This window comes from Helicoverpa zea, chromosome 31 (assembly GCF_022581195.2).
Source record: "Helicoverpa zea isolate HzStark_Cry1AcR chromosome 31, ilHelZeax1.1, whole genome shotgun sequence".
NCBI classification, from domain to species: domain Eukaryota; kingdom Metazoa; phylum Arthropoda; class Insecta; order Lepidoptera; family Noctuidae; genus Helicoverpa; species Helicoverpa zea.
Genome location: NC_061482.1, coordinates 4,521,946 through 4,542,762, shown reverse-complemented (window position 1 = coordinate 4,542,762; position 20,817 = coordinate 4,521,946). Strand labels below are relative to the sequence as shown.

General features: G+C 35.9%; 1 protein-coding gene across 1 annotated transcript; it reads left to right on the top strand.

Moving 5' to 3' along the window:
• The first annotated feature begins 6,141 nt into the window (after nucleotides 1-6,141).
• Nucleotides 6,142-20,691, top strand: LOC124645161 (sodium/potassium/calcium exchanger 4-like). The gene is made up of 11 exons (XM_047184924.1): nucleotides 6,142-6,465; nucleotides 6,542-6,663; nucleotides 7,569-7,671; nucleotides 9,992-10,179; nucleotides 12,577-12,724; nucleotides 14,039-14,140; nucleotides 15,329-15,439; nucleotides 17,061-17,279; nucleotides 17,939-18,040; nucleotides 18,354-18,475; nucleotides 18,790-20,691. The coding sequence occupies exons 1-11, from the start codon at nucleotides 6,315-6,317 to the stop codon at nucleotides 19,000-19,002; spliced, it is 1,581 nt and encodes a 526-aa protein (XP_047040880.1). The 5' UTR covers nucleotides 6,142-6,314; the 3' UTR covers nucleotides 19,003-20,691.
• Nucleotides 20,692-20,817: the final 126 nt, after the last annotated feature.

Below are 20,817 nucleotides of genomic sequence, written 5' to 3'. Positions count from 1 at the left end.
ATTTTTAAATTCAAGTAACGCCATTTAGGACAAAATATTCTGAAAGTTTACGTTTTTTTTCTTATTTATTACACCTGCTTTCTTAGGGGAAAATATAAATAGACCAAAGTAGGTACGATCTCTATAATTTTCATTTAAAATACTAAAAATAGATTGTGTTCTCAAAGAAACTAGTTTAAAAAGAAGAAAGTATTCCGTGTTTCTGGAATAAGTTCCGGGCTATAACTTAGGGGGCGCCAGTTCAGGGGTTGAATTTTAGTTCCCCTTTCGTAACTAGATGGTGTTGGGATCGAATTGAATCGCGCTATGGTTTCGTTCCCGGCAGGAGTATATATACCCGGCCTCGATTTTCACAAGTTGGAATTAAATGAGATAGTAAATTGAACCAATTTCTATCATTTAAATTTTTGTACGGGTTCTCTCTTATTGCTATAAGAGACACCCTTTTAAAACTGAAAATCTTTGGAATCTATGATACTGTGTATCATGATTTTCAAGTACTTAGTACTTAGTGAGAAGTCTCAAAGAACAACGTCTCTATGTAACTAGGCGGAGGATGAGACGAGATAAGCACTAAAGTATACGTAAAAGGCAATGGGATAGTTTGCATTAATGCTTAATATTCATTAGTGAGGAAATAAGTAATTTCAGTTGAAAAAGCATTTTTGTTGATTTTTCAATCATCAGTTAACTTCTATAGGAGGAATGAATATAACCGTTTAGCATGTTTTCTATACTTTGTAGTGAGTATTCAAAACGTCAAACAAATTTTTTTCTTGAGATAAAAGTTACCTAGTGATGGAAAACTTAACCCTCAGGGAATTAAAGTTAACTAACTTAATAGAACATAGATTCCTTTAAACCATGGCTTATAAAGGCACAAAATAAGATGAAATATAGGTAACACTATTATTTTTTATTTGTAAAGCATTTTTGGAAATTATTGGGTTTTCCACTAAAAATCCGCCCAATACTAAAAGTAGTTAATATCAACTGGAACATGCGGCTTGCCTTGATTGCTTTTACAATACAAACAATATAATTTTCATGGTTATGCGCTTGTACTATATTTATAAGCATATCTTCATTGCAATTTCCGTAGGCTTTAGTTATTTACCGCGGAAGATTGCTACATTGTAGTGCACTGAAATATTCTATTTCCACTTCATAAACTATTTTCTTTCTCTTGCAACTACTTGCAAGAAACCAGTTTTCATTATTTTTGTTGACACAACTAAACAAAGAAAACAACTTTGTTATTGCATTGAACTTTTGTAATTGAAAAGGTTATTTGTTGTTTGAAATTATTGATGTGATGCCGAGAAAATTGCAACAGTGCACGGGAAAATTACAGTAGTATGTTTTTGTATTTACTGAAGAAATTGTTTTTCTTATGTGTAGGAGCTCGTGACTAAGTTATAGCCATGCTTTATTAAGCGTTTGGCGCGGTCGGCCCACGGATGGGTGACCATTTAGTAATGACGGGTTCCTCCGTATTTCGGAAAGCACGATAAATTGGTGGGTAATCAGAAGCCAGAAACACTGACAACCAGTCTTACCAAGGAGTGTCGGGTTGCCCAGATAACTGAGTTGAGGAGATCAGACAGACATTTCATGTAAAACACTGGTACTCAGCTGCATCCAGTTAGACTGGAAGCCAACCCCATAGTTGGAAACCGGTTAGGCAGATGTGACGATGAGACCGTACCGACCGTACTGATTGTACCCCAATATATTTTAAATTCGTACTGGCACTTATTAGGTATCGAATAGCGATTTAAATATAGAACTAAAAAAAAAAAGGTAAGTAGGTATTATAGACTAGACAGCCAGCCTTTTATAATTATGTTAACTGTTGGCATTCAATGGATCTTAAAAAAAATGCACAAAAGTTAATACATATAAGATCACGAAGAGTTTTCTTTCAGTAGAATCGATCCTGGTACTGCGTCGCTAGAGTACCTACACAGATAGGTATGTTGACCGACTGGCTACCTGACAGTAGTCTCGCGAGTATCTATCGAATTATCGATAATATTTGTTATTGATACGCGTAACTTGTAACTACATGATATTTCTGTGTTCGTAAACAAACAGTGGAAAGTTTAATAGCCGAGTCGAGTGGCCCTTTAATCCTCGGATTATTAGATTTTAATGGAATATTTTTATTGGATAGCTAGATAGCTAGTAAGCAGATCTAGGTATCTTTGTTTACGACTTAATGTTCAGCCTTGAAAGAGATTATTAGGTTTATCAATGTATGAATTTAGAAAATATTTAGAATGTCTTGCTGCGTACAATGCGTCGATTGAGGTTTTAATCATTTTGACCGAGCTTGATAATTAACTGCTGTTGAGTTTGTGGTTCCATTTCTTCTTCACAGCAATAACACATACTTAGGAAGTAGTGAAGGACAAGCGTTTTTGAGTAACGGCGCATGCAATTTTGATGTGTTCGAAAAGTGCTGTTTTTAGACTACTTTGAATATAAGAGGTTTGGTTTATTAAACCTATTTCTTGCTGATCAACTGTTTACAATTGGATTTCATGGTTTCAGGAGTCAGTCTTCAAAAATATAATCACAACTTAATTATCGTATCAGACCCATCTCGAGTAATTATTAGATTACGTTCTAAGCAAGACTTTCCTAGGATTATCTAAATAATCTTCAGCTATATTTATTCTTAGCTATCAACTTAGTAATATCTAGTTAAGAGCATTAATAAATATTTTCCACTTAGATATCGCTAATAAATCGTTTGAGTTATTCACAGTTAAATGCCAGCATTTGGGTATTTTTATTCACATAGATTTAGTTAAGAATAAGTGCATACATACCCAAGTAGCACAAACCTGTTGCTTAAGAGCTTTAGAGCCAATCCGATTATTACTAAAGGTGCCAAGCTCAAGCGCCAGAGCGTGCTCTACAGACCTTATGCAGCAGCTTTGCAGCCAAAGGGGCACAACTTCTTGCAGTCTACAGTCCCATTAGAACTTCATAGTATAGGCATAAAAGCGATACAGGAGCGGCAACTAATAATTAACACCATACTAAAGCTCTTATGGCGATGATTGAATGAATGACAAATTTAGCTGAATGAAGAAAACTTCACTGATCGTTCACCTTGTCTCTCATTTATAAAATATATTTGTTGTTCCTGAGTCAGACATTACTAAATACAAATAAATATTAAGTCAAGGTAAGTGTTTTTGAGCTATATTTTGTATTATATGGTAAGTAGCTACAAACGCAGATCAGTTTATCGTGAATATAGTTGATATTGTTGAAGTATTTTTAACGCGCCTCAATAATTACCTCAGAATATCATAAAATATATAAATTATTATTATATAAATATTTTTATATCACATACCTACACGATATTGAAATTACGTACTGGACTACATTCGTTTTTAGTAAGTTGCTTGTTCGATATTTAGATATATTTTACTACTAATGCGATAGAAACCTATAATTTTCTCGATTACTAATAAATAATTATCTTGTAAACATGGCGTTCATTGAAAGCAGCTTTAAGTTGCAACTTCAACCTTAAAAACTCCTCTCTGCGCGTCATAGCGCTAAGCTTCACTCTTCTGAAGGTCCAAGTAATATCTGTACCACTATTGCAGTTCAAGTCTGCACTGTGAAACTGCAGATATCAAACCACACTATTAATGGCTACTTGTTTAGAGTTCCGTAGAAGTCGTTGGAAACTCTATAATACGATGATATATTATTGTTAATTGCTTAACACTTAAGTACTATGTGTTACCTTTTTTTCAGAGTACCGTTCAAAATAATTCAAACGTATAATGCACAACAAAATAAACAAGAACTTTGCATCTGTCCATCTAAATGGGAAAAACGGAGTGTTTCACTATACTTGAGAGTAAATAAATCTAGATACTGATTTTTTTTTATATTCTTGAATAAATACATATTTTCTGTTATAAGTTTTTTATTACTTCAAAACAAACATTATTTTTCCTCTGTAACTGATTCTTTATCAGTAATTGAGAAAACAAAATCTACGGGACCCTTGCTTGTGTTTGTGAATAAAATAACAGAATGTATCCAAATGAGCAGGCAATGTCTATTAACCTCCTGCTTCTATTGTGGAGCCTTAATGTAGCTATAAGTAGAACAGAGGACAAATTCCTACTTAAGTCTGCACAAAAGAACAAATCACTTCTGCAATGAAACCTTTAGTGGCAGAAAAGTGATAAATATATCTTTTATACAGTTCCGTTAAAAAGTCTACAATTAGAGTCTTTATGCAGTTCTAACGCGTACATCAGCTTCAATAGAAACTTTTTAGCAGCTTTAACCTTTAAAATAATTGTTTGAACTCTCTTTTAAAGATGTAGGCTGCAAATGGCTTGTAGAATGATCTCTTGTAAAACCCAGAGTGACATTTGGTTCAGTTTCTGCTGCCTTTAGTGATATTTACAGCTATGAGCAGCTACGGAAGCAATAGTAGAACTTAAAGATACTTTCGGAACCCCTAAAGCACTACTGTACAGCTAACAGTTGCAAAATAGGCTGCTATTTCCACTAGTGTGCTAGTTGGGTAGTGACTGAAAGCTCGAATCTCTTTTCATAATATTATAACAATCTTTACATTAAATCCTTCTCCGAGTGAGAGGAACCCTATGCCCAGGAGTGAGACGATAATAGGCTGACGATGACTATATTTAATGTGTACTGTAATATTTTTCTGAAATATAGAATGAACCACAAAATATTCATCAGAAACATGTTGCTACTCACTTGATGTAATTAAATTTAAATAAATCAGATTCTAAATACGCCCAAGATGCTTTGTCTGAAAAACAAAGGTCTTTCACGGACTACTTAACTACAAGTAGTTGGTTTCCTAGCGCTTTAACCGGTTTCCTAGGGAACCATCTTCCCGCACCCGGATAAAACTTAGCCCATATTCGTTCAGCGCAGACAGCATTCCAACAATGAAATATTTTTAGGGTTCCATACCCAAAGAGTAAAACGGGACCCTATTGTTTTCCCTCCTCTGTCCGTCCGTCCGTCTGTCACCAGCGGCTGTATCTCATGAACCGTGATAGTTATGAAAGTTGAAATTTTCACAGATGATGTATTTCTGTTGCCGATATAACAACAAATACTGAAAACGAGAATAAAATAAATATTTCGGGGGTTCCCATAGAACAAACGTGATTTTTTTGCTCATTTTTGCTCGATATCCATATATATATATAGAATATTAGTTTGAAACGGAACCCTACGTGCGCGAGTCCGATACTGATTTTTAAAATCAGTCAAGTACTATCGGAGCATATTTATGTCGAACATGCAATCAATCCAATCTTTTCTCTTCATAATATTATTACAGATATAGATGTATAGATGAAACCTACACAAAGGCTGAGGAACACGTGGATCTGTGAAGAGCATCTCTGAATGGCCATGTCATAGCACTGTGTAATGCCTAATGCAACATCACTTGCACATCGCATTGCATTGATAAGATTGTGCAGTTCAAACACAAGTAAACAGGGTTCTCACACCTGTAAAAGATTATAGTCACGTATTTATTTTATTGGTGTGCATGCAAATGTGTACAGATTAAAGTGACACCACAGATTAAAGATTTAGTTTTTTATATCTACGGCTTCCATATTTAATTTTTTTTTGAAAAAAATTACACTTCATTAACTGATTTTCTAGATATGCTACATGAATTTCGTACGTAATCACAGAAATAATATTTTAAGTTCAGTTATTTTAACTAATGAAATTAATGAACGGAACACTAATTTATATACGGTACACAGCGACAATGCGTTCCTGCACTCGCCTAAGTCCTTGCATGCAACATTGTAGCAGAACAGTGCGTTACATCGACAAACACCTCAACTAATATTGACTGAACATCTATTTACAGTATCCAAGTACTTGTAAAAAGTTATCTAATAATCGTTTCCACACGTAAGCAAAGAAATTTAAAATAATCTCACTGAAGATTACGAGCAGTCATCAAAGGAGCCCATATTATTGACATTAGTATCGATAACAGTGATACGAGTATGTACAGAGCAGCACTATTACTAATAATAATATGATATTGATAAATCATTTATTTTCATCAAGGGCCGCAAGAAATTACCGTGCGCAGTAACTTTCCGACTGCTGATGCATCCATACGTTCATGTTAACTACCCGTTTCTAACTTGATTTTTCGTATCAACTACAACATTGACGGTGTTCACATATTTTTTTCAAACGTCAATCAATTTGCAAAGTTATTTTAAATAAATACGTTCTAGCTGATTCTGATGGCAAACATGTTAATAAGGACTAGACGTTTCAAGTGTTATAAGACTGCTGTTATAGTCAGGGTGCTTTTAGTTTTGGGTATACCCCTAGTTTATGTTGCGTTATTTGGCAGTGATGGTAATGAAAGCGAAATCCAAACATCTGATTCAGGTAATGTGTTGTTCAGTATTTCATATACATTATTGTTCTAGTTTCGAGTGATAAATAATGTTTTTGTGGCCTCCAGGTTATGAAGTGGAGTTTTCTTCTCGTAGACTGTTGAGCGTTGTTGACAAGGATAGGAACTGCACTCCAGCGGCTATTCTCGAGTTCCCTCCCGATGGTCTCACTCGCTATCAGAGGCAACATGTAAGATCTATTTAATTACCAGTTACAAAGTAATTCTTATTCATATTATTTTTAGAAAAACCTCTAATTTGATTCGTGGTTACACTTCTGATAGTATGCTGATTCGGATAATAGTACAGTTTAAATTTTGACTAGCATTTCATTTAATAAATTAGTTAATATATAAGAAATACTTATAGGTTTGTATCTTTTAATCTCATATCTAGACCAAGATCATATTATTTTTTATATTATTTTGGATTTGTATAAAATATATCTTTAAATAGCCATGTAATCTGGGTGTGTGTAATGTATACAGGGGCTCGATTCTCCTAATTTTACTTAAGCGCCATTCGATTGACGTTCGACTCGATTCGACTGAGATCTAATCCCGACTCGATTACGATTGAAGCGTATGTGGCATTCCGCAATTTTTTCTTTGAAATAAACGTTTTTATCCTTTTCTGTCATCCAATAATGAATCATTTTGTCTGCAAATGATTTACGATTGCAAAATGATTGTACAGCAAACTACCGTATAGACCAAAATCACCAAAATAGCAGACCAATCGCACACCAATCAAATGTCAATCGAATACGATTGGTCTTTTATTAGTAGCAGAATGCCCGATATGGTTAAAACTGCTGTTACGATCATATTACGATTCGATTTTGACATTATTAACTTAGGAGAATCGGGGCCCAGATATTGATACCTAGTAAACAATGTTTACTGATTTCTCTTATTGAATTTATGCTGGAAATGAAAATTATTTTATTCTGCTGTTGCTACTGATTGGTGGAGATCAAATACACACTGCAATACCTATGTACCCATACCCATACTTAATACCAGAACTGTAAACCCAAAAATGAAAACAAAACATGTTTTTTTTTGTATTAAAATAATTTTTATTAATTTACAGGGATATATACTGGTGCACTGCATTCTGGCGGTATATTGTTTCTTCTTGCTGGGTACCGTTTGCGAGCAGTACTTCGTGCCGGCTATCGAAATGATTTGCGAGCGTGAGTACTTTCCTACTGCTGATAATTTACAGTTTTCAATGTTCTTTGCCTTAAAAGTAAAAAGGTAAACCTAATTAGATCAGCCCCAGTAATAGTCTAGATTCTTGTATATATAAACGGGACATAAATCGTTAAAAGCAAAAGAAAGGCTGATGATGTTAATAAACAATAAATCACAGTCAAAAATATTCATTTTTAGGCTTATTAATTCATCCGCTGACCAAAGTTATGTTATCTAATTAAATAGGTACATGTTGTCCAAAACACGACCCTATAGACTCCTCTTTGAAAATTATATGTTGAAAGTATAGAGTTACTAGCTTCCGCCCGCGGCTTCGCTTGCGTAGTGTTCGGTTATATCGCGTTTCCAAGAGAATTCTTCAAAAATCCGGTATAAAAACTATCCATCCTATGTTCTTTCTCAAGGTCATCTCCCTGTACCATACTCTCTACACATCTCTGTACAAAATTTTAATAAAATCAGTTTAGTGGTTAAGACGTGAAAGCGTAACAGACAGACAGACAGTTACTTTCGCATTTATAATATCAGTAGGGATGATATGGGCTGAATTCGCTTTGAGGGTTTTGAGAAAACCCTCATACCCGTGACCCTTGCACAGCATGCTTTGCGACCCCTGGACCAAGGAGACAGTTCACACAAGGCATTACAAATCAAAAACAAAGTTTCATACTGTAGTACAGTCAACTTCAGGTCAGTGGTAACAGTTATATAGGGAAATCGTACTTATTACTATTGAGTTAAGGTGCATGACAGTTACCACTGATGTGCAGTCTACTGTACTATATTCTCAGTTTAGGCTTGCGTGCACTACCTTTTCTAGGCCAATTAGAACAACAACCGCCTATCGTGCTCCCACAAATTACTACATAAGAACCCGTAACATTAGGTAGACGATGGTGTCAATTTGTTCATTGAAGTCCTGCAGGTCAAGGTGTCGGATGTTCCCGAACATTTGCAGGATCATGCGTGGAATCATGGCTAATAGGTAATAGTCGTAATACGAGTACCTACACTGCAACCTCGTTTTATGAATGAATGCATTTAATGTACGCAAGTTTGCAAAACTAGGGTGTAAATGAAACCTGAAAATTATCAACCTCTTTAGGTAATCGGATGCACACAAAGAAGGGATACGAAGAAATGCCTCAGTAATTGTAATATTTGCTCGAAGCGTTGCATTATCTGTGGCATCCTCTTTCCGAACGAATGAGCCTGAAATTGAAATCAAATCAGTGCGCACTCGCGATAAATAATAAAATAGCTATATCGATCGATATTACGTGACTTTTAGTCCGTCTAAACTACCAATTTCAGCCCTCTTTTTGAAAAATTAAATACGCAGCCAGGCCTTCAGCCTTTAAGATACATAGACCCCGTCAATGTTCTGAGATTGATTCTATGGATAAATCTTATGTGTAAAGTCTTAATATTAATACTCGTAACCTTAATCGATCAACCGGAATCAGCAATTGAAAATTACTATGATCATCATCACTGTCTGATGTCCAGCCTTTCACCCAACTATGTTGGGATCGGCTTCCTGTCTAACCGGAGGCAAATGAGTACAAGTAATTTAAATAGGCCTACTAGAAATCACGATATGAGTAGCTACATACAAACTCAATCGCGATAGTATATTTTTTTTTCATACTTGCACAAATAATGCACTTTGCAATTACGGAGGATCTATCTCAAGATTCGTCGATGCTCTTTCGTGCTATGTGAAGTAGGCTTTCATACCTATCCAGGGCTCTGTCCGGAGGCAAAGCAAGTTTAATTAGTTTCTGCAGGTACGATGCCCTGAACAAACTCCCTCTGAAACCTTTCCAGAAAGTCAAAAGTCAAATAGTTTTATTTTCAATCGAATGCAGGTAGACTGGAATCATATTTCATTAGTACTAATAACTCCGCAGACAGATACTTTGAAGGGTCCTTTTTGATGTAAGATTCGTATGGCTTGCGCAGACTAATCAAATCAAAATTGCTGTGAAACCTCTCAAATATTTTCTCCCTTTATTTCGTTTGTTTGAACCGTGTCCTGAGAGCACTAATGCTTGCAGGGGCAAAAAGTAGCCTATATGTTATTCTGACGCATAAGCTATATTATTGCTGAGTTTCATTAAAATCTACTTAGAAGTTTTTGTGTGAAAGAGCTAATCAAGGCACAGCCATAAGTTGTAGCAATTTTTCTCTTTTCTGCTTTAAAACAACGATGGACCAAGTTTCAGTAATTCGCGTGATACAAACATTTTACGTCAATGACGTTGAATTTTTTCAAATGAACTATATTTCTTCTAGGCCTCAACATAGGTATGGACATAGCGGGTGCTACGTTCATGGCTGCCGCGAGTTCCAGCCCCGAGCTCTTCATCAACTGTGTTGGGACCTTCGTGACGGAAGGAGACATAGGAGTCGGCACCGTGGTCGGCTCAGCAGTCTTCAATGTGCTGGCCGTGCCCGCTTTCTGCGCCCTCATTGCAGGAAAAGTTAGTAAAATATACTTTTAATTACAGCTCCAAGGAAAATATATAAGTATAGTCAGTAATTGTGAGGCGATAGAATGTATTTTCTTGTACGTATAAAGTGTTCTGTTTCAATATTATAATAATAACACATACACACAACACAATATTATACATTTGCATTATAATAATAACAGCGTTGTTGGACACGACGCGACGGCTCTTCTCGAATGAGATCAATAATGATAGTTCACAATTTGCGTAAACACAGGTGGACTCTTTATTCCTTCACTCTCTTAGCTAAGGGTGACATCTGACACGACAGGAGAGAGAGATAAGGCAGTACACGGTTGTGCCACCACAGACTACTCTGTGAAAGATTCTTAAAACCCACACAGCTATTTCGGCCCTTATATTACGTACTAACTTCCGCTCGCGGCTTCGCCTGCGTGGTGTGTTGATAAAATGTAGCCTGTGCGTTAATCTAGGGTATCCCCTACCTATATACCAAAGTTTATCCAAATCGGTACAGCCGTTTTTGCGTGAAAGAATAACAAACATACATCCATACATTCTCACAAACTTTCACATTTGTAATATTAGTATGATATTAGTATGATAGTATGAAGTATAATAGTATTATATGATTTGTAGGAAGTAGGATACTTTCATTAGCTACGTGTACCTCCATTGTTAATTGTAAAGATATATGATATATCTATAGATATCTATATATATCTTAGACTTTGGCGACACGAGTACTCCAGCTAGACAATTCGTTATCTATTTGAATAATCATCTTTATGTTAGACGCCTAGGCAAGATTAGATACAGAAAACAATCATAACTCTAATAAATAAAAGAAATATACTTAAGAGGATGCATAAAAAACATGCAAATGATCAATCACTACTAGACAATTTTCACAAAGCAAGAAACGAGGCTAGGGGCCCGATTCGCCTAAGTTAATAATGTCAAAATTGAATAGAAACTGAATCAATAGCAGTTTTAACCATATCGGGCATTCTGGCAAATATAAGACCAATCGTCGTTGTCTAAAAAATCGTTGTTGTCTAAAAAAATGACAGATTCGTTGAAATAAGGCCTATTTTGCAGCCAAACTTTTTTTAAATGTTTTCAGAAACCCGTTTCTTTGCATTTGTATTTTTTATAGAAACTAGGTTTGCTAGTTAGCGTGAAATACATGTGTGTATCTTGTACTTATCACTCAATGTCCCGATATGTTTTCCTTAGTTCACACTTTTCTTTCACTCAGTAATTTGTCGATAGCAATTACTGAAGTCACTAAATTACCCGCGGTTTCAGTTACGAAATTAGATAATTACTCATTATTGACGTTTTCGTGCATAGGTACGCTACAAATATGTTGCAGCGTTATTATTAATTAAGTATGTTCAAAATAAAACGTTTTCCGCAGTCAACGTGGGTCAAATTACATAGTTTTGGATACTATATTCTTCCATGTTATCATTGAAAGTAAAGAAACGCACAATGAGGGTTTTCTAAAATGGCGTCCACGAGGTGGCAGCACCGAGTCGTCAGGTCCAGATAACTGTCAAAGTGCTTATCTTTACTATGAATAGTGAACGATTTTAGTGTTTTTTTTTATTTTATAATTAAAGCACTGCATTATTGTTTTACTATTGCGGTTGAGTAAATAAAAAAAACTAAATCATATTGTGTTAACAAATTTTTCAACAAGCTTTTCCTTAGTACCAGTGACTTTTGCACCCTCTCTCTTAGCTCAATTTTTAGTTCGGAAACCTTATTCTGACCGTAGTCCATAATAAAATCAATAACACTTCCAATATAACAGAATTTCAATAAACAATAAGTTCGGACCCTACAATTCCATACTATTTGACAGCTGTTTGGACCAGACGCATAAGTGGCGCCACCCTGTGGCAGAAAAAATTGAGAAGACCCTCATTACATCTGTGCATCATGCAATCTGTGCGGTAAAACAGCAAGATTGATTATAAAATATGTACATATAAAAGTAGGTACTAGCCGAACGTGGGTAGTACCTACCTACCACCCTACCTAGGTTTGCATGCACAATATTTTGTTTTTAGGGTTCCGTACCCAAAGGATACAACGGGACCCTATTGTTTTCGCTCCTCTGTCCGTCCGTCCGTCCGTCTGTCCCCAGTTTGTATCTCATAAACGGTGATAGTTAGAGAGCTGAAATGTTCATAGATTTTGCCGCTATAACAACAAATACTGACAACTAGAATCGAATAAATATTTTAAGGAGCTCCCATACAACAAACGTGATATTATGTCCGTTTTATAAATAATGGTACGGAACCCTTCGTGTGCGATTCCGATTCGCACTTGGCCGGTTTTATTCATCATAATTACATTGTTTATTATCTACATTTGATACCATTTACCCAGGTGGTGCACCTAGACTGGTGGTCGGTCTCCCGCGACTGTGTGATGTACGCAGTAGCGGTGGTGGCTCTGATCCTCACACTCCTGGACGATGCGGTGTACTGGCATGAAGCTCTCCTCCTGGTGCTTATGTATGTTTTATATATACTGGGTAAGTCGTATTTAACGCAGCCTTTTCTCAGTTACATTGGGGACGGCTTCAAGTCTAACCTGGTGCAGCAGTTTTATTAAAATGTTTGTTTATTTAATTATTTATAAACGACCTTAAATCTACCATTATAGGACGCGGCTAATGCGGCAGATAGGTTTTTATTATTTAGAAACTAAAGTTAAATAACAAATTAACGTATTCCATAGTTAACTAAATTCGCTAAAAAACTTCAAAATTACCCCAGTATTCAAGTCAAAAAGAATGTCGTACAGTCTAACAATGGACCTGAAGAAGTAAACAACTTCATTACAATATTTCCTTAAGTAATCAAGTACCAGCGGTTAAGTTATAGCGTATGTTACTCGGAACCAGTCCTGCTTTCCAACAGTGAAAGAATTTTCCAAATCAGTTTAGTAGTTTCGAAGCCGTTAAAACAAAAAAAAATTTTCCTCTATCATTTACGATAGAAAAATTAACTAAGTATAAATATATCGTGGGGAAATAAACTTCATAAACCTACAAATTAGACTACCGGTAAATGGTTTTAACGAGTACATTCGGTAAAAACTATTCACTGTTTAATTTGATTTACTGCGGTATGCTTGACTGATATATTCATGACAACGGATTTCTTTTTAAATTTATTGTTGCAATCGACTCTTGCATTGTATTTATGTTTGATGGCTTTATACTACTCTGTTTCATTCTTTTTAGGCATTACTGTTGTTGTTACTGTTACTGCCTTTTTATCGTCCCTCTGCTGGGCACAGGCCTCCTCTCACACGGAGAAGGATTGAGCATTAATCACCACGCTTGCTCAATGCGGGTTGGTGATTTCAGACTTTATAGTCCAGGTTTCCTCAAGATGTTTTCCTTCACCTTTTTGTCAGCCATTGGTGTCCAAGGTATACTTTTTGGCATTTCGTCTTATAAACTAAATTAGGAATGTTGACATAATTTAAGGATAAACTGAAAATATTGTCGACAAGCTTTTTTCCCGTGATATCACGAGCGTCCAGTGGGAACTACTGATGTTATCGGGATAAAATGTAGCCTATATTACTCGGGAAGAGTGTAGCTATCCAACAGTGAAAGAATTTTTCAAAACGATTCAGTTGTTTCAGAGTCTTTAGGGAACAAACAAACAAAAACATGTTTCCTCTTTGCTATACCTATTACATATGAAGTTCCTACTATTTATAACTATTCACACTCATTATCATTTACCTACATAAAAATTTCTTTTTTAAATTTGATAATTATCAGTGTAACAACACTCCACATATAATTAATTTAAGGTTGTCTTGTTCACAGCTATGGTGTTCAATGGCTGCTTGGGAAAATTTTTCAGGAGTGGATGCTGTATATTTAGGCCAACTAAAGCCTACACGGAAATCACACCACTCCTTGCAAATGGTAAGCTATTTAAATCACACAGTTGAAAAGCATTTTTTTATAGAGATAAAAGCATTGACTGGTATTTCTTAGGTCAGAAGTTCGAAGATATAGTTAGTGAGGATTACAATCGATCCATCCGTTGTTTGAGATTGTATATTGAATTTTAACATTACCTCCTCATAAGTTAGCTTAAATTCCAGTCTCTAATCGAACAAGAACTAATGGATTGGTTGGAGACCTCTCTACCACTAACAGCCAGTTTCTTCATCAAAAGTTAACGCCAAAGTAAAAGTCAAAGTAATGTCTAAAGTAAAAGTAACAGTCAAATTCAATTTTTCTATTAGTTTTTCTGTCACTTTAGCCTTGAAAAAACGTATTTGACCGGTACTTTTACTTTAGACATTACTTTAACTTTAACTTTTGATGAAGAAACTGGCCGTAAATGAGCTAGTTTAAAAACAAAACACCAACGACAGTCATGTGATAATCGAGCTTTCGCAGAATGCATCCGAGTCACTAGTGTGAGAACATCATCATAAATTATACCTCCATCTCAAAAAAACATGCCAGGTGCAAGACGAAGTGGCGCACGAAGGGTTCCGTACCATTATTTAAAATGGGTAAAAAAAACACGTTTGTTGTATTTGAGCCCCCCAAAATATTTATTTTATTTTAGTTTTCAGTATTTGTTGTTATAGTGGCATAGAAATACATCATCTGTGAAAATTTCAACTCTCTAACTATCACGGTTCATGAGATACAGCCTGATGACAGACGGACGGACGGATGGGCGGGTGGACAGAGGGGCGAAAACAATAGGGTCCCGCTTTACCCTTGGGTATGGAACCCTAAAAACAGGCCAAGTGCGAGACGAACTGGCACACGAAGGGTTCCGTACCTTTATCTGTAAAAATCACGTTATAATAACAATTGGTGCCGTCTGGAATATTTATTTTATTCCAGTTTTGGTTATAGTATTTGTTATTCCTCCTCCATCATTTGAGAAAATTTCAACTGTCTAGCTATCATGGTTCTTGAGATACAGCCTGGTGTCAGACGGATGGACGGACAGCGAAATTTTAGTAGTAAGGTCCCGTTTTACCCTGAAGGTACGGAACCCTAAAAAGACTCATAGATTACACAACACACTTATTATGTAACTCCATATCTTTACATGCTTCCTATAACATAAGGAATTTATTCTAGAAAAACACGCAGCTTCAGATAATGCAAAGAGTATTCAGAGTATCGCAGTTGGAAAAACGGATGTGCAGATCAATGTACCGACCATACCGAGACGGGACTCCTTCGACTCAGGTACCTATTTAAAATATATATTAATTTTTGCTTTGTAGGTTTTATAATAACTTTCACAATGCAGCCTCAGTCTGGAAATTGGTGTTTGATTCACCCGTGCATCGGAGAGCACGTTAATGTCGGTCCTGCGCCTAATCTCTCTCCGGTCGTGTCGGATTACCGTCCCGCTATGAGAGGGAAGGAATAGTGAGTGCAGATAAAATTCGTTTCTTTATTTCTCAAAAGTATCTTTTGTAGCCTTCACCCAGCTATATTGAATTCGGTTACCAGTCCTAGCGAATCCAGCTGAGCAATTCTGTTTTACATGATTAGATTCCGAACAGTGCCGGTTTTATTGGAAAATTCTCCTGGATAATACTGGACATCTCAAACTTAGTTTACGAGTATTCTTTTGACGTCAAAACCAGCTGGTCAGCACGTGGCCTTAAATGGTCGTTTCAGCCGCACGTTTTTAAGATGCATAAAACCTGCACCGTGTAGACGCACCCTTAGTGCACAGGCACACCCAGCTTTACGTGAGTTCTCGTTTAAAACGTACGACGACGGAAGTTATCGGTTACTAGTCAGTAAATTGATCGTTTGCCTGTGTTTAAACGCTATGACATTACTACTGCAGTACGACGGACCAGCTTGAAATCGAACTTGATTGATGATTATTGATTATTTGATGTACATTCTTAAGATTTGTGACTGCAATTCTAACTTAGTTTTCATTGTGAATCTGTAGATTTAAAATGTATTCATTCGGATGCCGCGCGTCACTTGTTTGTTGCTTACTATTTTATGACCAAAAGACAATTATATTAGCTCTGTGCATAGTATCATTTAATCCACATAAAAAATATATGTCGTTTTAAAAAATGTTCATCGCCAACAAACATTTGATTCATAATTAACCATTTACTGAACAAAAACTGCAAGTCAACCCAGTGATATACAATGTACGAGAATTTCAACATTTTCTCTCATACAAAGCGTTTATTAAAATAGTTTGGCATGTTCTCACGAGTACGCTTATTGTTGTTAGAAGAATTTTTAAGCTATAAAACAATCTGCTATAACGCGAAAGTTTAACGTACAGCTGTTTTTTTCCGATTTTATGTAAAGGCAAGTAAATAACAACAGGATAAATAAAAAATCCTTTTTATATAATCGTGTTTGCTCGTATCTAAGAGTACCTGCCAACTTTTAGTCGGCCGACAGTTTGTTCTGACTCATAAAACAGTGTAGCAAGGAATGGTAGTACGCACATAACAATGATTAGGATCGATAGATCGATTAAAAAGTTTCAATAAAAAGATCACGATTTTCTTTATTTTTTCCCCAATCATCGGGTCTACAGCTTAGAACTTGTGGCCAGAACAGTTGGCTGTCAATGCAATCTCCATCTCCCGAGTCTTTTTTCCCAACTATTTCGGGGTCGGCTTCCCTTCGGTACATTAACACGCTTATATTAGCTTCACTTGTAACTATGTACTTAATATGTATGTAAGAAAATCTTGGAATCTTAATTTGACCCACTTGTCTTCCATAACGATGAAATTTTGCACACGCTCTGATGACAATACATGAATAGCGTGTTTTTTTTTTATTATTTTTTAACCCATATCTCGTTTTCCAGATACTCTAAGCAACCACTCCATGTGGTCGTGGCCTGGTGAGAAGGAGTCGTTTTGGAAGAAGGTATTCTGGGTGTTCTCTTGGCCCATCAACCTTGTGCTCTGGTTGACCATCCCTGACTGCCGCCGCAGACCAGCGCTGTACCCTATCACGTTCATCATGTGCGTCACTTGGATAGGGGGTGTGTCGTATCTTGTAGCTTGGATGATCACCGTGCTAGGTAAGTAATATAGTTTAGATTGATCAATATCCATAAAAGTATGAAAGCAGCACCTGCCAAAAGCTTTTGTGAAAACTATCTAGCATAGGTACTGTGGATGTCTATATCTATAATAATCAGTTTTATCGGGATTTCCTGCCGTTTCTATACAAAGTGCAGCTGTGGCCTGTAAGGTCGGCAGTTGCAGTCAGCAGCTCGCTTCTAAAACGTACCTTCATTAAGGAAATGTTTCAAAAACTATAAAACAATATGCGAATGCCAATTCATGTGATTCCTGTGTGCTGCGCGTGATCATGTTCGACCACGACTGACAAATGAATGCGCATTGTTTGATTGATACCTACTTAACATGTGACAAAAAGTTTGCCGATGCTAATTCCTGACTATAAACAAAACATACATAGCATGCGTGAGCTGAAAACCTGTAATGTTCCTATACCTCTAAAGTTACCTCAACACATTATTTTTTGTAGTCCCCTTTTCGATGTGTCCTGCCCTACCTTATTTTGGTACCTAAATCTTCCTCCCACACTCCTTCGTCTATAGGAGAATATAAAAGTTAATTTCCATCTTATCTGACACAAGCGGCGGATAATTTTATTTTCTAATGTGTGTAATCAGTGGTCTAATCCAAAATTGCTATGATTGTTCTTTCATAGGTGATACGCTGAATGTCCCTGACAGTATAACTGGGTTGACGATTCTGGCAGCCGGCACCAGTCTACCTGAAGCCGTGTCTAGCGTGTTGGTGACTGTGCAAGGTAAAGTACCTATTTTTAATGAAGTTCAAGTTAATTAAGTTGTACTGCTGAACACAAATATTCTCTCACACAGCAGGAAATAGTGCTCAAAGTGACCTGGACATTCTACATTTTTAAGTCCAAGTTTCTCCGCGTTGTTTTCCTTCGCCATTGACTAATGGTGTCCAAGAGACAGCAAGGAAACTTACAAAAATACATTTGTGTTAATTCTTTTTTGTTCCGTCGTATTTGGGGAACTACTCAATACTTACTACATCTGCAACTTTCTGCAATATTGGCAAAGCTTACCAGTCAGCGTTTGTTGAATTTTCAGGGCACGGCACAATGGGACTGAGCAACTCCATTGGTTCCAATACGTTCGATATACTGCTGTGCTTGGGTCTGCCGTGGCTGATCAAATCGCTGGCTTATCCCACCGTGCCAGGTCATCATTGGGTGAGTACCTATACCAGTACCTACGTGTTATTTTTATACGTCTGCTTTTGTTTCATAATTTAAAAATAATAGAATGACACGGCCTACAGCGAGCGAATTACCTGGATTTAACTATAGGGAGAACTTTGATGAGAATCAAGATCTATAGACCTGCACAGCCTTCAGTGGCTCAACTGTGTATATCTTTGTTTACTAGTATAATAACCAATAATAACAGATACAACGCTTATACTATCTCCCTCCATACCAAACATCTAAACCGTCATACCAGCCAAGAATTATTATCATACTTACCTTGTAATATCATATTCCAGGTATCAATAAATTCAAGAGGTCTATCATACAGCGCGATTTCTTTACTGTCAACATTATTCGCGTTATACGGCTGCCTGCTACTCAACAAATTTCAGCTGGACTGGAGAATTGGTGTGACTTGCAGTCTCATATACCTCGGCTATCTCATCCTGGCAGCTCTCATTGAGCTCAACGTCTTCTTCCAGGTCAACTTACCTATATGCCCTCACTGATGGAATGTGGGAACCCTTCTCATTTATGTATTTTATGGCCTAGCACAGAGGAGCGCAGCGGAGAGGATTTTTATAGCGTACTCGTCAATTTTTTTTTAGAGTCTTACCGTACGGGCCCCGTACTGCCTACTGATGCTCTAGCTAGGGTTGCTAGCATTTTTTGTCAGGTTCAGGCACTCATACACTTTATTTATATAGTTAAAGTTGATTTTCAAGTGTCTTATAAAAATTCTCTTTGCTGCGCTAGACGTGGACTTGTCTTTTGATTTTGGGATTTTAATTCCTGGAAATTATCAAAATTGTATCTTGAAATCCGAGGCTAATTAGTGTAAGGAAACATGTACTTATTTAATTTTAAGTAAAATATTAAGATAGTAACTCTTAAGCAATTTAATAGTGATTCAGTATTTTTATTTTATTAGGGGATTATAACAAGGTCAACGTTTCTCGAATATCTTTATCCGATAACAGTTAGTTGCGATATCAGAACAAAGGAAAGTGAACCAATTTATATCATTAGATACATTAATAAAAAGTTTAACGTCATTATTTTAACATTCGAATGTTGGTAAGAAATGCAAGAAATTTTTTAATGCAAATAAATATATCTATTCCATCTCTGACCGCCTTCCCCAGTTATCTTATTATTATATGTTTAGATTTCTAATTTGGCGAATGCAAAACTAAAGTCAGTCATATCGACGCAATAGGTAACTACAGCATTGGTAAATATTTTATCATCGGTACGTTATCTCCATTCAAGGATAATCGTCGGTAGGCTACAGTAACATACCATAACTATTTTTATGAAAACTCTGTAAAAACATGCATTATATTTTAATATTTTCCGGCATTAACTTCTTTATATGCAGTATTTTAATGTAGTGTAGTATTAAAATAAAAGTTACTCAATTAATGTACTTATACTCGCACATTTATGATCATCATTCATCATCAGCATTTCTGCTGCCGCAATAAACTATAAGAATGCAACTTTTATTGATTTATTTAATAAGTATTAACATTATAGTACATATTGTGAACTTGTTAAAACGTACTTACCATAAGAAATATCTTTAGGCTCGGTCGATATTATGATATACGGACTGGTTTTAAACTATTCTAGTTAAAGGGTCTTTAAACTTGTCGCTAACTTGACACCACATAAAAATTACCATGTACTTTCGTGTACTTAAAAAAGGTAAAGAATTGTTCCTTAAATATTTCCGTTATCCTTTATAGTTATACATTACCACAGTAATTACACTAAAATAAAATTTAGAAATTGAATTTTGACACTAGCGATTATTTAAATTCAATATTTTAACGAAAATTAACTGAGATAGATTACAGATACCATCAGATTCACCATTAGAGGAGAAAAATTTCTACTAACTTACTTTTTATAATATCGTATAAATCTTCGTGTCATATGCCAAGTCACTTTATTGTTCACAGTGAATTTATTCGATAGTAACCACACGTATCAATCGTCTGTGAAAATAGTTCTCAACGGCGAAATAATAGGCTTTCTCTATCGATTGTACGTTTTTAGTCATTAAGGTTTATTAGTAAACAATGATAGGCTCATTATAAATCACATGTAAGGCTTAATTTGAGTGTCGACTAGAAAGGGGAAAGACATTGTTGTTGATTATTAAATAAAAATATTTACCGATACCTGTTTAAGTCTTCGTTTCAGCTTTCCTTTCCTACTCACCCCTCAAATACACATTTACGATCAAATTCTCTATTATTTAAACATAAACAAACGATTTTACTTTTTAATCTCGTAAAGAAATCTGATGAGAGAAT

Coding starts and splice junctions, on each gene's coding strand:
- LOC124645161 (XM_047184924.1), top strand. CDS start 6,315: ATGGCAAACATGTTAATAAGGACTAGACGTTTCAAGTGTTATAAGACT. Junction 14,141..15,328: donor CACACCACTCCTTGCAAATG/GTAAGCTATTTA, acceptor AATTTATTCTAG/AAAAACACGCAGCTTCAGAT. Junction 17,280..17,938: donor TTGGATGATCACCGTGCTAG/GTAAGTAATATA, acceptor GTTCTTTCATAG/GTGATACGCTGAATGTCCCT.